Source organism: Echiichthys vipera (assembly GCF_963691815.1).
Source record: "Echiichthys vipera genome assembly, chromosome: 2".
Classification (NCBI taxonomy): domain Eukaryota; kingdom Metazoa; phylum Chordata; class Actinopteri; order Perciformes; family Trachinidae; genus Echiichthys; species Echiichthys vipera.
In genome coordinates this window covers 11,694,050-11,708,866 of record NC_139827.1, presented here as the reverse complement: position 1 = coordinate 11,708,866, position 14,817 = coordinate 11,694,050, and the positions used below count along the sequence as shown (strand labels likewise).

The window sequence follows — 14,817 nt, the reverse complement described above, 5'->3', positions numbered from 1 at the left end:
TCAGCCGCTGAATCTCCAGAGCAGTTTTAAAGCCTGGGTTGTGCAGAAGGAAATGCTTAAACACTTATGAGCAGCAGTCACTCCTCATTATCTCAAAATATGATCCGTAAATAGTAATTAACACTCACTCCCAAGATAAAAAATGTATCTAATATTGCCACAAATGATCTGCGGGTGGATAGATTTTATCTTGATGACGGTGTGGATATCTGTAATGGCTTCTGTCCATGTACGGTAGCATCTGCACGGTTCCTATATGAGCTGAAGAAGCTCACGTGTTTATGGAGCTAACTGGGTCACTGCAAGCAGATCTCAAATCCCAATACCAGGACAGCAACTTATCTGTGGGACTTCAATTATAGCTCAAGAATGTTGCTGCTGCCCTGAATTCCCCCAAGAATCCAAGGATGCTATTACTACATGGTGAGTGTTTACATTATGAAATGTTGCAGTGACATCCAAATAGGACTGAGTCAGGGAAAGATAGTGTCTAATCTCTTCCACTCAAGAGAACCTAATTTGGTATCTCAAGTACCCTCCAGCATTAAGATCTGTAGATTATTAATAATCCTCCATCTGTAGATAAACTCAGCCTCTCATGAACTTGGTTCAGGGAAGACGCAAGTCAAATACTTTAGCTTATGCACAGATTCATTTCAAGATCACATGAATATTTTTAACAGTTAGATTAAATCTGACAATGCCTCAACCTTTTATATAGGAGCAGGATACATCATTTCTCTTTTTAGCCTTTTTAACGTTCTGCTTAACCGTTTGGTAAATCACATTTTGAGTCACTGTATCTTAATGAAAAATGCGTTCAACTTAACTCAACCTAACTGAGCCACTTCTACCATTCGATTTAAGCATGTTATGCTGAATAAATCCACAAGATGTTGCTGTGTCTTTAAATAGTTTGCCTTTTCAGTTCGCCCCATCAGGGAGTTGGTAACAAAAACAAAATCACTGCAGACGTGAGCGCTTTGTAGCATATTATTATTTATGTAACTTAATAAGTCACACACAAAACATCAAATAACGCCCCCCAAAATTGAATTGAGTTGAATTATCTTTTTATGGTAAAAGTAGTGATTCTAACACAATATAAATAAACAATTGTACGAAATTTTAAAAAGTATGGATATTTACTCTTGGTAATAGCATATATATATATTTATAGATGTAATGTTAATACATTATATATTTACTGAAACAATTATATCAGTATGAAATTATATCAGTAAGATTGTTCACTAAGTACTGTGATGCATAGAAAGGATTCTAGTACTTCCATGGTAACAAATGGATATATGTTGATATAATAAAAAAACATTACTGGGATTATAACAGTATGGTTTCTATCTTTTATTTCTGTTTTACATATACCATAAATGAACAACCATTTTGTAGAGACTGATAGTTTTCAAAAGTGGGGGGTCTGTTACTATTATCGCAACAAGGAAATAAAAAAATATGTTCCCATTGCTTTTTTCTTATTGAGGACATTAAAGGGTTAAAAAATAACAAAATCCAGTCAATGTTTCACACCACACTAAAACAAGTGTTACATTACATTTACATTAAGGCCTTGCACCATGGTTCCCCTGCTCGCTCAGAGTGCTGCCGTCGCATCATTAGTTTCAGTATCTCAGTGAGTCAGGGGAGGCCCTTGGGCTGTAACAGGGGGCTCCCGCTGCCTCTCGCACACTTTCACTCTCCAATTTCTGCTTCGAACACAGCCTGGGAGTTTCTTTGTTAAGTGGTAACACTTGAGAGATTATTATTTCGCTCTCAAGCTGGGTAATAGTGCTGAGCTGTCACTGCTGTCATGTTTCAGAAATATTCATTTAATCACCAAGGTTTGTAAAAGCACAGTGTTAGAGGTTATAATAGGTTATATGCTTTAATACAATATATTTAATTTGAATACCAAATGGAAACATGACTCTTAACACTTATTTTATGCAATAATTCATTATGACATCACCAATATTCACATACTAGAGACATAAGATGAAGAGTATTAATGGTGGAGCTACAGGGGAGCACTGCATAATCACTTCTTTTAGGATCAGTGAGGCAAAACAAAACAGACAATTACTAGACTGGCAGTTTGTATGCAAAGTAACCTCTAAAACTGTGAAGGGAAATGTACATGCTGTACTTTTATTTTCATTTTTGAAGACATTTCTATTTGTTTTATGGCATACCAGCTGTATCCTTCAGCCTGAAGGATACAGCTGGAAATGCTCTATATTTTTCTTTTCTCAATAAATATAACTACAACACAAGGCATCTGTGTGTGTGTGTGTGTGTGTGTGTGTCTACTTACCTGTCTGTCTGTCTGTCTGTCTTTCCGTGTGTGTGTAATTTGCATATCTTGAGAACCATCCAATATAGTTCACACTTGGTGGGTGTGTTGCTGGGGGCACAGTGATGTGCTTTGTGTCAATTTGGTGCATTTTGGCCAGATGGCTGCGCTATAACAGCAAAGGTTACATTTTGGCTCCTAACTTTGAACCAAAATGGCGGTTTCATGCTTCTTGTAGTCAGCACGGTGAGGACAGCGGGAACAGTCCCTGCGGACATCTGGTCGTTTAAACTAATGCAGACAAAACAGCTCCAAGAACGGACCTCTCAGCCATGGATGTATGCTCTCAGCCAATAGAAACTCCAGGTCCTGTAGCTAACCAAAGAATTGCATCGCTGCCTGTACAACTCCCTCGGCGTTGTTACATAATCTTGGAGGTGCTCAGCTCTGCGCTCATTCCTTCCAAGCACAGTTGCCCAGGCCGCAATTGCACATTATTGCAACCCGCACCACATGCGGATTGCATGCAGCATGAAACACTATAAAGTCTCAGAATAAAAATATCTTTTTTCCTGGATTCTTTGGTCCAGACGAATATATCCATATAAGCCACTCCCATTTCCCCACCAGATTGACTTGTATCCAAATCCGATTTTTCTCTACCCCTGCTACAAATTTTAAGCAATCATCGCCAAATTTGGTACAAAACACCTCTGGACCAAGCTGGAAAAAGTATTTTTTTTCAGATTTTTGATAGTTTTTCTCTAGCCGGCCATCAAAGTTCCCTCAAATGCTGCAGATGGGGCGTACATTACAAAACACGTCATATCACCTGAACATTTTTTCCATATTTTGTGACCATGTATAGATATGATTCATAACCATGGCGAATTTAACCTTATTTGGCCAATAGATGGCGCTGTAGCAGGATCATCTAACTGTAAAGGAATGAATCTGTGTGTGTACAGTATGTATGACTGTCCTTAACATATCTCAAGGACCGTTCATTCACTCGACTTCACACTTGGCAGCTGTCTCGCTGAGGACCAGGAACAGTCACATGCTTAGAACCGGCACGCCCCCCAACAACACTGCAAACAGCAATACGAGGAGCCAAGCAATCGATGATCCCAATAACCAGAGTAAAAGCCTGAAATTCATCCTATTTCTCATTCCTCTGGGCAACGGACCTCCATTGTTGTCCAGAAACAATTAAAAATGTTCCTTCATTATAATGAACATCATGGGCACAGTAGTTTACTTTGAGTCAATCCTACATACATCAGCTTGCTGCTGTAAATACTCACTAATGTGTATTAACCCACGAAAATGAATACAAGAAAAATAGTACCAAACCTGTTTGATTAACGTTGGCCACTGTTGTAGGAACAGAACAGGGAATAGGTAGGAAAGCATGAAAGGAATAATTTGACATTTTGGGAAATATCTGCTTTTTTGCAGAGAGCTAGATGAAAAGATTAATACCAATCCCATTCCTGTATGGGAAATACGCTGCTGGAGCCAGCAGCAAAAGCTGGGCAAGGCCGTAGCAGCGTGTGCTTTAGACCATTGGGTCAACCGTATTTTCCACTGCAGGTTATCTTTTAGAAGAATAGAGTGCAGTTATGTGCCCGAGACGTGTTAATTAAAATACCCATGGAGGCCACAGAGTACACAGACAAAGAGTGCTGTCCTCCTGTAACTATAGCAGTGGGTGGTATAGGTCCATCAACTTGCCTTTGAAATCCCTCTTTATGTGGCAACCACCGCCTGTGGCTGAATCTAATCCGCACTTCCAAAAGGGAACCAGGCATAACGACACAATGAGTAGAGTAGGTTATTAAAGATTGAAACATTAGCTAATTAAAGCTAGGGTGAAAGAACCTGAATGGTGAGCTGGTGACCGGCCTCAGAAATGGACAGAGTCGTTGTCTAAAGGAGAAACTGACCTCCACTGGAACAGGAGGAGGAGGAGAGAGAGAGACATAATCTACCTGAGGCTGAATTGATTTAATATGACTAAAGATTAGTGATGTCAGTTTGGCGCCCTTCCATCAGCTCTGTAGGATAAAAGTTGTATTAAATAAGAGTGTGTAACGAGGTCGTGGAGATCACTGTTCCACCGCTCGTTCTTACATTAATCTGAGCAGGTATGAGATGGATATAAGTACAAGTGTGTCCTCTGATCCTAGAGGATAAAATAAAAACGCTTAAAGATTAGGCGCTTCAGTCTGCATTGCTTTTTACAGGTTGTGACGAAGACAAATGCAGAGCCCCCCCCCTGCATTCACATCTTGATTTTAACAGGAAGTGACATGCTTGTTAAGACAATAACAGCAGTCGCCTGAAATCAGCGTTTCACCGTTCAGGACAGTAAATTGACACTGAAAGGAATTGTTCCCCATCAAAGAATGGTTTTCTGGAACTATTCCTCTGAGTACGAGGTGTTTTAGTCAAAGCAAAGCCTTTTGAAAACAGTGTTATTAAATCAAAATGTTATTTTCATGTTATTACACTGAATGATGCAGATGCTGATTTTTTTTTTTTTTGATGAATCGATTCATTATTTTCTATACAACATCAAGCTTTTTTGTGCAAAGAATCGTCCAAAATCCCCAAATATTCAATTTGCTATCATATAAGACAATGAAAGGCAACCAATCGCCACATTTGAGAAGCTGGAACTATTCAAATGTTTGTTGTGTTTGCTTAATAAAAAATGGTTAATAAACGATTATCAAAACAGTTACCGATTCATTTTTCTGTCAGTTGACTAATTAATTAATTCATTGTCTAATCATTTAATTGACTCATCGTTGCATGCTTCAAAATGCATCTACTGATCTGCTGTATAAAACAACAACAGTATAAAAAAAAGGAACACACTGCCTTAAGTGTGAAACGCCAAAACAACCATCCAAAAATAATCTATAAGATCCCACATATGACAGTTATTTTAATCTAACACAAACATTTTCCAAACATGTATGCAAAGACCTGTTCAAGAAAGACCCCATGGTCTTTTTTCCGCACTTACATACATCGATTAGGAATTACTAAAAGAGAAATCCGGTAAAGTCACTTACAGCGAGACGTGGCTAACATGGATTAGCTCGGGGCAGTACGGTGAAGGCATTAAAACAGCTTTTTTTAACCACTAATACTGCTCAAAATAACACCAAACCTCTGCAGTAGCACGATAAGAGTCCTTACACATAAAACAAAGCACCAACAACTTAGTTAGTGAACTCGGAATTTTTTTAAAAGAGTGTTTTGAAAGACTTACCAACTGGCATCGGTACCAGCTCCTCTCATAGTAAAGTCCATTCAAGTTGATTAGCAAATGCAATCCAAAAGGAGGGAGCCCATTGGTGCTTTGTTTTATGTGTAAGGTTTGCTGTTACTTTGAGCAGTATTAGGGGTTAAAAAAGCTGCTTTAATGCCTTCACCACACTGCCCTGAGCTTATCAGTTTTAGCCACGTCCGGCTGTTAGTGACTTTCCCGGTTTCCTCCGTTAACAGTTGTCATACGAAAAAAACTCTCTCGATTGCTTGATGTATGTCAGTGCCGAAAAAGACCATGGGATGATTTTGCGCCGGAATTACACTTTAAGGCAGTTGTATTATCACAGAGGTGGTTGTTTTAGGGTTAGAAAAGCTGCATTGACAAAACAACTGCAGCACTCGTTCAAAACGTGCCTGTCCAGAATGGGCTGATGGCTTTGCCTGCGGTATCAAGGGAGCCGCTCATCCAAACAACTTCACACTCGACACTGCGCTTCCTTGGTTCCTGAGCAATACACCATTACATAGCTGCTAGAGAACAGTGCTAGAGTATGCACATCATGTACACAACAACTAGATAATTGGGATCAGTCTATTTCCGGGATCTAAAGTGTTCATTCTGAAAGTTACATCTTTTCCATACAATTTAATCTCTGGTTTCCCTTTCTTCATCTGTTCTTGAATGTGCTGTAGCTGGCGACTGAGAGCAGGCTGTACTCAGCATGCCAGCATTACAGTGGCGTAACAGTTAATAGGGGTCCCCTCTCAATACACTACGCACTGTGTACATGAATCACTATTAATAAATACTATATGTCCCATAGACACACTGCACTTCCTGGGAAGCTCAGCAAAACACCTGCCAAGTTTCCATCGGATGAACGGTTCATAACACTATATCCATTAAATGTGGCAAGTTTCACACTGAATTAAGATAGACTTTGGCTGACATGAGCCGTCCATGTTGGTTTATTTTTTCCGGCACAAAGTTATTTAGAGCTTTAGGGAAAGACTGATTTTCCCAGTCTTCACTTGTAATTACGAAAACTCCACTACAACATGAATGTGACATAATCAAGCACAAAAACACCTGTATGGGTGTGCTGAACCTTTAAACGCTGAAAAAGATATAGGATACTGCACATTTGTAGTGCAACAACTCTTTAGAAAGTGTTGCTATCTGCTGCTATCAGTCCTGCATATGATAAGGTCTGTTTTAGTGTTGTGTTTACAAACAACACAATACACAATGGGCAATAGACAGTTCCTTCTGTTCAGTGGAGATAAACCTAAAACTGCCTGTTTTAGGCCTTAGGCAGCAAACAACCAATTTTCAAGCTTTCTCTCCTATGACTCTGCACTTATTCAAAATAATATGTTCAAAATCTTATCTTTGATTCAGACTTACACCACAGGACATTGCCCAAAACAGTACATCTTGTTCTTGTATCCCCCAGATTGGATCTCAGATCTCCCTCACTGACCTATAAGAAACAATTTTCAAAGATATGCATACTAAATACTTAAAAGTTTCCTCTCTAGACAAAACTAAACAATGCTAACTGGTGGATTCATTTAAAAGCTTGTGTTGGTTATAAAATATTTCTATTTAGGCCCACATGCACAATTGGGGCGTTAATCTCTCTGTAAATCAGAAGCTAGCTAGCTAACCTCTCAACACACAGCATGCCCTCATCAGAGATCAGAAATTGTATCTTTCAGCTTGACAACGACCTAATTTACCTGTTACTCTGCAGTCTGTCACTCTCTTACATCTCCTGTGGATTGCATTGATGTGAATTTGGCTCAGACAGACACAAACGCTGTCTTACCTTTAAATATTGACGTGCTTGACTTGTCTTTTTACTATTTGCGTTTTGTTTTCGTTTTATAAGTTTAATTGTTCAAATAAACTTTAAGAAAATCAACAGAACAGGGATGCTATAGGTCAAAAATGAAGAATATGTAAAGCTTAACTTAGTTTTTGTTGATTTAATAGAAAAAAAGAACAGATTAAACAGCACATGTATGCATACAAGTCCCTTTTTTGCACAACATAATCACTCACTAAAAATAAATGTGCATGAAAAGAAAATACAGCAATCTTATAAATGTAGGGCCCCAAAAACACCTCAAAAACATATACCAAATGCAGCGAATGCAATTAGATGTTGGTTTAATATTTTTGCACAAATATTCTGACAGTAAGTAATATGTCTACCCCGTGATCAGTGCCTTTTACTTTGAAAGCCTGGACTTCATCTTACGTCACACAACTGCCATTGTAACTAATATACATGCATTTCACTTTAATTGCCTCTGTTATATGAAAACTGTTAGAAGTTTTCTCTCTTTTTATTATATCTATTTCTAGAAAATAAGTCTTGTGTTCTTCATTTTATATTAATATTTCCTACCTTCTTTGATCACAAACATCACAAATAGTTTGACTCTTTATACTACAACATTCCAGTACACTTACTTACAGGGATCGCCGCCCCATTAATGCTTTCACTTGGCATTGCACTCATGACGAGGGGAGGACAAATGTTTTGACCTCTAGGAAATAGGAGGAGTTTGACATTGGCTACCTCTGTGTGGTGCTACTCCAGGACGGAGGATGGAGGGGGGCGCAAGCAGCAGTTGGGCCGTCTCACATTTTGCAGCATTGACCTGAAAATGTTTTGCTGCCTTCTTTTGTTCTTCTTGCCCTGTTGGGGTGAGTCCACAGCAGAGACTGACTTCCGGAATGAAGTCCGGGCAATCAGTTTCCTCTCTTGCTCCTTGATTTTGCACTGCAAGTGGCTCTGAATGGCAAAACCAAGGGATTCTGGGTCACAAGAAGCTCCGTAGACCTCCCAAGTCATCCCCTGTTCATCCCACACGACATCATGGATGCTCTTTTCTTTCTGCTTATCATCATCCTCTTCTTCCTTTGTCTCCGGTTCTATCTTCTGTTTGCCTGACTTTCTTTCCTTCTGAGCTTTGGCCTTGTGTTTAGGACTTTCAGCTTTTTTAGCTTTTGATTTGATGTTTGTTGCTGTTGTTGTTGGCGGGGCCTGACTGGGCTTGGTTGTAACAACAGCCAGAGACGACGCAGCTCTGTCACTGTCAGTAGATCCAGACTCGGTAGCACCGGCTCTCTCTGAGGGAGTTCCTGATTTGAGAGCGGGAGATTCAGCAGTGACTGTTTCTGCTGCAGATTTCTGAACTCCTGTTTTATTTAGGGAGTTTCCCGTCTTTCCTTGCTCCTTGGGGTTGCTGTGCTCAATGTTGATTTGATAAACTGGCTGGGTGTTACAGAGAGCTGAACCAGACTCTTTTGGCTTTGTTCCGAGCATTTTGTCTTGTTGCTGGGAGAAAGTTTCTGAGTGGAAAACCACAGCGGTATTTTGGTTGGGGCACATCTCCGCCTCAACAGTGAGTCTCTCTGACCTCGGATCAGTTGAGGCCGAAAGAGAACTAATGTTCATCTGATGTAGTCCCACAGCCCCATCCACCTGGTAGACTGCAGCCAGGCTCTGAGTGGCCTCCCTGAGGACTGCACCACCACTCGGCCTGCGAGGCACAGTGAAAGGCAGCAGGCTCGGACTTGTGGCCACAGCCTTACTGCACGTGTTCGCCACCGCCTGAACCTCCATATCATGACACCGCTTGACTGGAGAGGATGACGGGGATAAGGTCATCGTCGAAGCCTCCCTGTACAGCTTGCCGTGCTGCCCTTCAAAGACAGCTGTGTCAATCTGGCTGGAGTCCTTGGCTTCCTGCCCATCTGCCGGCATGTTTTGTGTAGCCTGGGGCAGAGTGGAGGAGTCCTTCTGTGAAGACACCGTCTGATGTTTATCCGAGGAGACTTGTGGTTTCTTTACTTGTGGCAAATCCTTCTCTGAATGTATTGAACTTGAATTCTTATTAGTAAACCCTGTCTCTGCATCTTTGCTCTTAGACGGAGGCGAAGCAGATCTAAGCGGAGCTGCAGCACTTCCCATGCCATGTTTAGGTTTAGGAGTCTCTTGTAGACTGACAGAGCTTTGTGAGCAGCTCTGTATATGATCAGGCTCTTGCGATTTCTGTGGACCAGCTGAGTCCTTGTTTTGGAGAGCTAAAATGTTCCCTTTATCATTGTATTGTGGTTCTGTTTTCCTTAATTCACAGGCGTTGTTGAGATTTTTATTATTTGAAGAGACATGTTTATTACTGTCCTCTAGTGCTGCGGCTTTGACTGGGGATGTCAGCTTTGCACACTCCTCTGCTGCACCTGGCCCTTTAATTCTGCAGTCATTGGTCTGCATGTCGATCTTTGACGCTGAGAGAGCAGGCGATACATCAGCCTTACAGATATCCTTTCCATCAGCCGGGCTTAACATTTTCATATTAGCGTTAGAATCCCTTTTGTTACTTTCTGCCTCATCCACAACTTGGCTTGTTGGAGACAGGTCTTGTATCTGTTGGTTTCCGCCTGTGACAAGCTCTGACTCCATCTGGTTTCCATTAGTTGGTACCGGTTTGTCTGACACAGTGCTGCTAACTGGTTCACCTCCCTTGGAAGTTGTTTTTGGGGTGTGTGGGTTGGTGTCATTGGGAGAAACAGTCAGAGATGAGTTTTCTTGTTTGAGGTCAGGAGATGCAAGGGTTGGTTTTGGACAAAGCTGAGAGAGTTTGAGGTTGGGCTCTTTTAGCCAGTTGGCATTAGGCTCCTTATTACCCAGCGTGTCCACCACAGCCAGCTGAGGCACCATCTGGACTGTCACCGTCCTTTTTGGGTTAGTTCCCATGCCGGATTCACTGTTTCAGTCTTTAAATATTGTCGTAATCCAAAGATGAAACAGATGTTTAATATCGGTCACTTTGTGTGATTCCCTAAAGGAGGAAAATAGAAATAGAGATTGAGCCTCACTTTTCATCAACTTTAAGGGGACATATTACTCTCATTTTCAGGTTCATACATGTATTTGGGGTTTCTACTAGAACATGTTTACATGCTTTAATGCTCAAAAAACACAAACACTTTATGTCTCACACTGTCTGTCAGAATATAGCTGTATTCACTCTCTGCCTGAAACGATCAGTTTTAGCGCCTGTCTCTTTAAGGCCCCCTACTGAAAAACCCCAGTCTGGTCTGATTGGTCAGCTTTTCTGGGTTTTCTGCATCTGTGCATTCTGTGTCTCTGCACCTTCATTGCAGCCGGGGAATGACTGTAACAACACTGAAACAGCACAGTTTCTGAATTCAGGCTGTGTGCATTTCTCTGTTGATTGAGTGTTTTGATACTATCACTGTATTTATAGAACAATTCAACCTGCTTTATATTTAAAAAAAAAAAAAAAAAAGACATGGAAATCTCACTTTTTAAAATACGGGACTTTCAAATCTCGATTAAGACAAAAATAATCAGACCAGAGACATGCAGTAGTCCAGGCATAGATGAGCATTATGTAAATCACATTCTAGGTAGTTTCTTTAAAAGAACATTAACATGCATTTAAATAATCAGTGTGAAAAAAAGCAAAGCACCAGAACAATCAGTGACCCGTTTTTTCCCTAATTCAACTGTTTTGAATTTAGATTGACTCCAAGCCCAATGATCGAATTAATCATAACAACAGTAATTAGAGTAATGTGGAGCGTTTGCAACTATGTCTTTTAAACAAGCTGTTTCTTTGAACCGTGATATTGATTGTTGATAATTAAAGTAAATGTCTTTAGATTTTTCTGTCTTTTCTGCAATGCCCTGTGAAAGCATCTTGTGATGAAAAATAACTTAAATAGTTAAAGAAACCTGTCATCTTTATATTTGATTTCTTTGAAAAGTGGAAAATCGATTTCAAATTCAAATTGCTTGATCCAACTATTCAAATAAGACGAGAAAAAACTGGGGGCAATCCCTAAAGAGCATGCAGAAATGCTGTGTCAGACTAAAGAAAAGCAAAGTTAACAAACATTGGAGTAAAGTAAGCAAAGTGAAGACGTTGACATATGTAGCCTGGAAGTGCTTACAGACAAGGACAGGATGTTTTTGGTTATGACGTGTGGATGCTCCACATTTAGCTGAGTTTCACTGGGTCCAACAGTTCTATCTGGCTCAGAAAGTCCTTATTTATGTGTGTGCTTGGCAGTATCACAAAAATCTTGTCTGAAGTTATCATAAAGATCCAGAATAATCATATGAAAGTATAAGGAGTATAAGAAAGCTGGTCAACCCCTCTTATGCTGCAAGAAACTGTGATGTTGTTCTATAATAAATTGCACACTTTATAGCACTGCAAATATACTGTGTAAATCCAGGATTCTCTGATTTCATATGAGGGGATTATATGCGAGCCTGAACACTGTCATCTTAAATCACATCTCTGAAAACAAGCCGACAAGATACCAAACACACTTGAAAGTGTTGCCTGAGAACAGTTACCCGTCTTAGGTTTAACTGCTTTTTTTTGTTTGTTACGCCACGTCTAGTCGAATATAAACAGAAAATGTTTGAAAATCTAAAATAATGTGTCTTTGGATCCTCTTTAATCTCATAATCAATCCAGTAACAATTTGAAGTATTTAACCTTCTGTGTCACGCATCTTTTCATTCCAGACCACCTCAGTCGGTCTCCTAAGTGTAAAAGCATCTGAGCCAATTCCAGGAGTAATGTGCCAGCATTCAACAGACGTCCGAAGAATCTGATCCTTTGGAGTTAAGACAAATTATCTGCACTGTGATGGAGACTTTAATCATACAAAACAGCCCATTGGCTTCATCCAAAGACGGGGAAGAACCACCGATTGATAATTCAGTGGTCCACAGGGAGCAAGTTGGCCATTTCCATTTCAGTGACATTATTGATAATTCATTCCACATAATGTGCAGCTCCTCTGAATGAAAGTAACTTTAGCCCAGCCTTTTCATTTCACTTATTCCCCTTTCTCACAGCAACAAGCATCATCACAAGTCTCCACAGCAAACATAACAGATTTTTATACAGATCTCGTCATATTTATGTCTAGGTAATTAAAAAATAAAGAATAATATATCTCTTGATGTAGCAGAAAGATTAATATCTTTAAGTGTGACTTAAAAACATAGAATAGTAGGCTACCGTTTTGGGTCATGGACAGGTGTAGCCCATTTGTGTGTGCTCTGCACAGCATCTGCGTGTCTGTTGTCAAAGTGCAAATATTTATGGGAAGCATATCCTGTCTGCAAGTAGATATTCAACAATTAAAAGGCCTTTTTTTCCTGCAGCAGTTCGGAAATAACAGAAAGAGTGTGTGCAGAATGTGAATTCATGCACAACGTTACATACATTAAAGTGATGCACACGACCCATTAAGATCCATGTCATGTAATGTAGCGTACATTTGCAGCCCCTGTCCCGCCCCAACACCACAGAGGCCACTTATATTTTCTGATATAATTTGACCTTGCGGACAAATGCAACATCTGGCACAAAGGAAACCACGGGATAATGAGAAGAGGAGGGTGGCTTACCTTGAGAGGCGCTTTATGTCCCGTTCCTTGGGGTGCCGTTCGCGCGTCCGTGTCAGTGAGATGAGACTAAAATGAATATGGAAAACCGGTCCTGTGGCGGTGACATCAAGCCACGCCTTCCACCACAACACATCGATCCTCCACGGCGAAGCGCAAAATTCAAGCCCCCTGACTGACTGACTGACTGACTGGTCGTGCGCAATGAGTCACCGCGGTCCAACCGATGGACGCCGCCTCTGAGCTCTTTATGAGCGTTGCTTCACGCTTTAGTAAAGAAAAAAAGTGAACCTTTCACAAAAGGGACCTCTCATGGTGTGTGTGTGTGTGTTTGTGTGTGTGTGTGTGTGTGTGTGTGTGTGTGTGTGTGTGTGTGTGTGTGTGTGTGTGTGTGTGTGTGTGTGTGTGTGTGTGTGTGTGTGTGTGTGTGTGTGTGTGTGTGTGTGTGTGTGTGCGTGCGCCATCCCGGACTGAAGCGCAAGGCAACGTTTTGCAGCAGAGCAGGCTGAATGGATGAATGATGGGAGAGGATGGAGGCAGTGCTGTATCGGCCCCAGGCATCCCGAGGAGCGTCACTTGCACTTGAGGTTGATTACTTTTAGATCCTGGCAGCATAATTTATCTGCAAGGCAGCCTGTAATATTCTAAGGGCATATGTCGTTTATTTTTCTGCGTGTTTCTGTATCATCCATATATACAGTGGATTTATGAAATGGCATTAGTAGTCTGAAGGGTTGCATTGAGGAATGACAGGTTATGTTTCTGTGGAGAAGCAGGTACCTTTACATAACAAAACTGCACTCATCAGGACATTTACAGTAAGGCTTGGTGTCGTGAAGTATCCTGCAGCTATTTCAGTGTGTGATATCTGATCCACATATAATGAATTGTACCTTTGTTGGTGACAGAACAGGTGCTATAAAACGGTTATGTGAGAAAAAAAAGGATGCAGTGATAAATGTAATCAAATTGTTTGAAAACACCTAAGAAGATAAGATAAGCATCACTGAGTCAGTTGATGAAAAATGTAAGTTTAAATAAATAAGTCCCATTAAAACTAAATCATTACCAGATGTTGTAAATACATTTCAGTGGACCAGTAATCTACATTTCCTGCTTCACCTCAGCAGGGCATTTTCTTTCTGTGTTATTTTAAAAGGTGGGCAGTGGCGTGTCTAGACCGGCAGCTCCACAGCTGGAACAACATATTATTATATCATAAAAAGACAATTAAAAGGAATGGTAACACTTGTTTGAAGATCAGTACTATCAAGAGTTATACATGTGATGACTCATAGTCTTTACCAGAGCTGATTGTTGAGGTGTGAATAGGTCAGTATAGGTAATTGTAATGTATTATAAGCCGCATGAGTCAACCTTATAACTAGTCAACGACATCCAGAAGAGCCTTGAACTTAAATCATTATAGTCACATCTATAAAGGTTTGACTGTAGATCAGAAGCCTTTATATGTTTTTATCAGTGCAGTCTTGAAGCCTTAATGCATAAAAATTCACTGTGGATGTTCGCATAATTGAATTGAATTGTCTTTATTGTCATTGTACCAGTACAACGATATTTACAGTACAATACCTTAAAGTGCTGAAAATAATGTAACATTAAAAGCATCAAAAAGAATAGGCTAGACCTTTAAAAGACACATTTAAAACGACAAGCTTACACACCAGCACGCACACACACACACGCACACCGTAGCAGCTTATGGAGACAAAAACAAAAAACAGT

At 40.3% G+C, this 14,817-nt stretch overlaps 1 protein-coding gene across 1 annotated transcript; it reads right to left on the bottom strand.

The window, feature by feature from the left end:
* Positions 1-8,199: 8,199 nt before the first annotated feature.
* gprin3b (GPRIN family member 3b) lies at positions 8,200-10,371 on the bottom strand (the record flags this gene model as incomplete). Its single annotated transcript, XM_083938722.1, has 1 exon — positions 8,200-10,371. One exon carries the CDS (start codon positions 10,369-10,371, stop codon positions 8,200-8,202), a length of 2,172 nt encoding a protein of 723 aa, XP_083794848.1.
* Between the last annotated feature and the right edge of the window lie 4,446 nt (positions 10,372-14,817).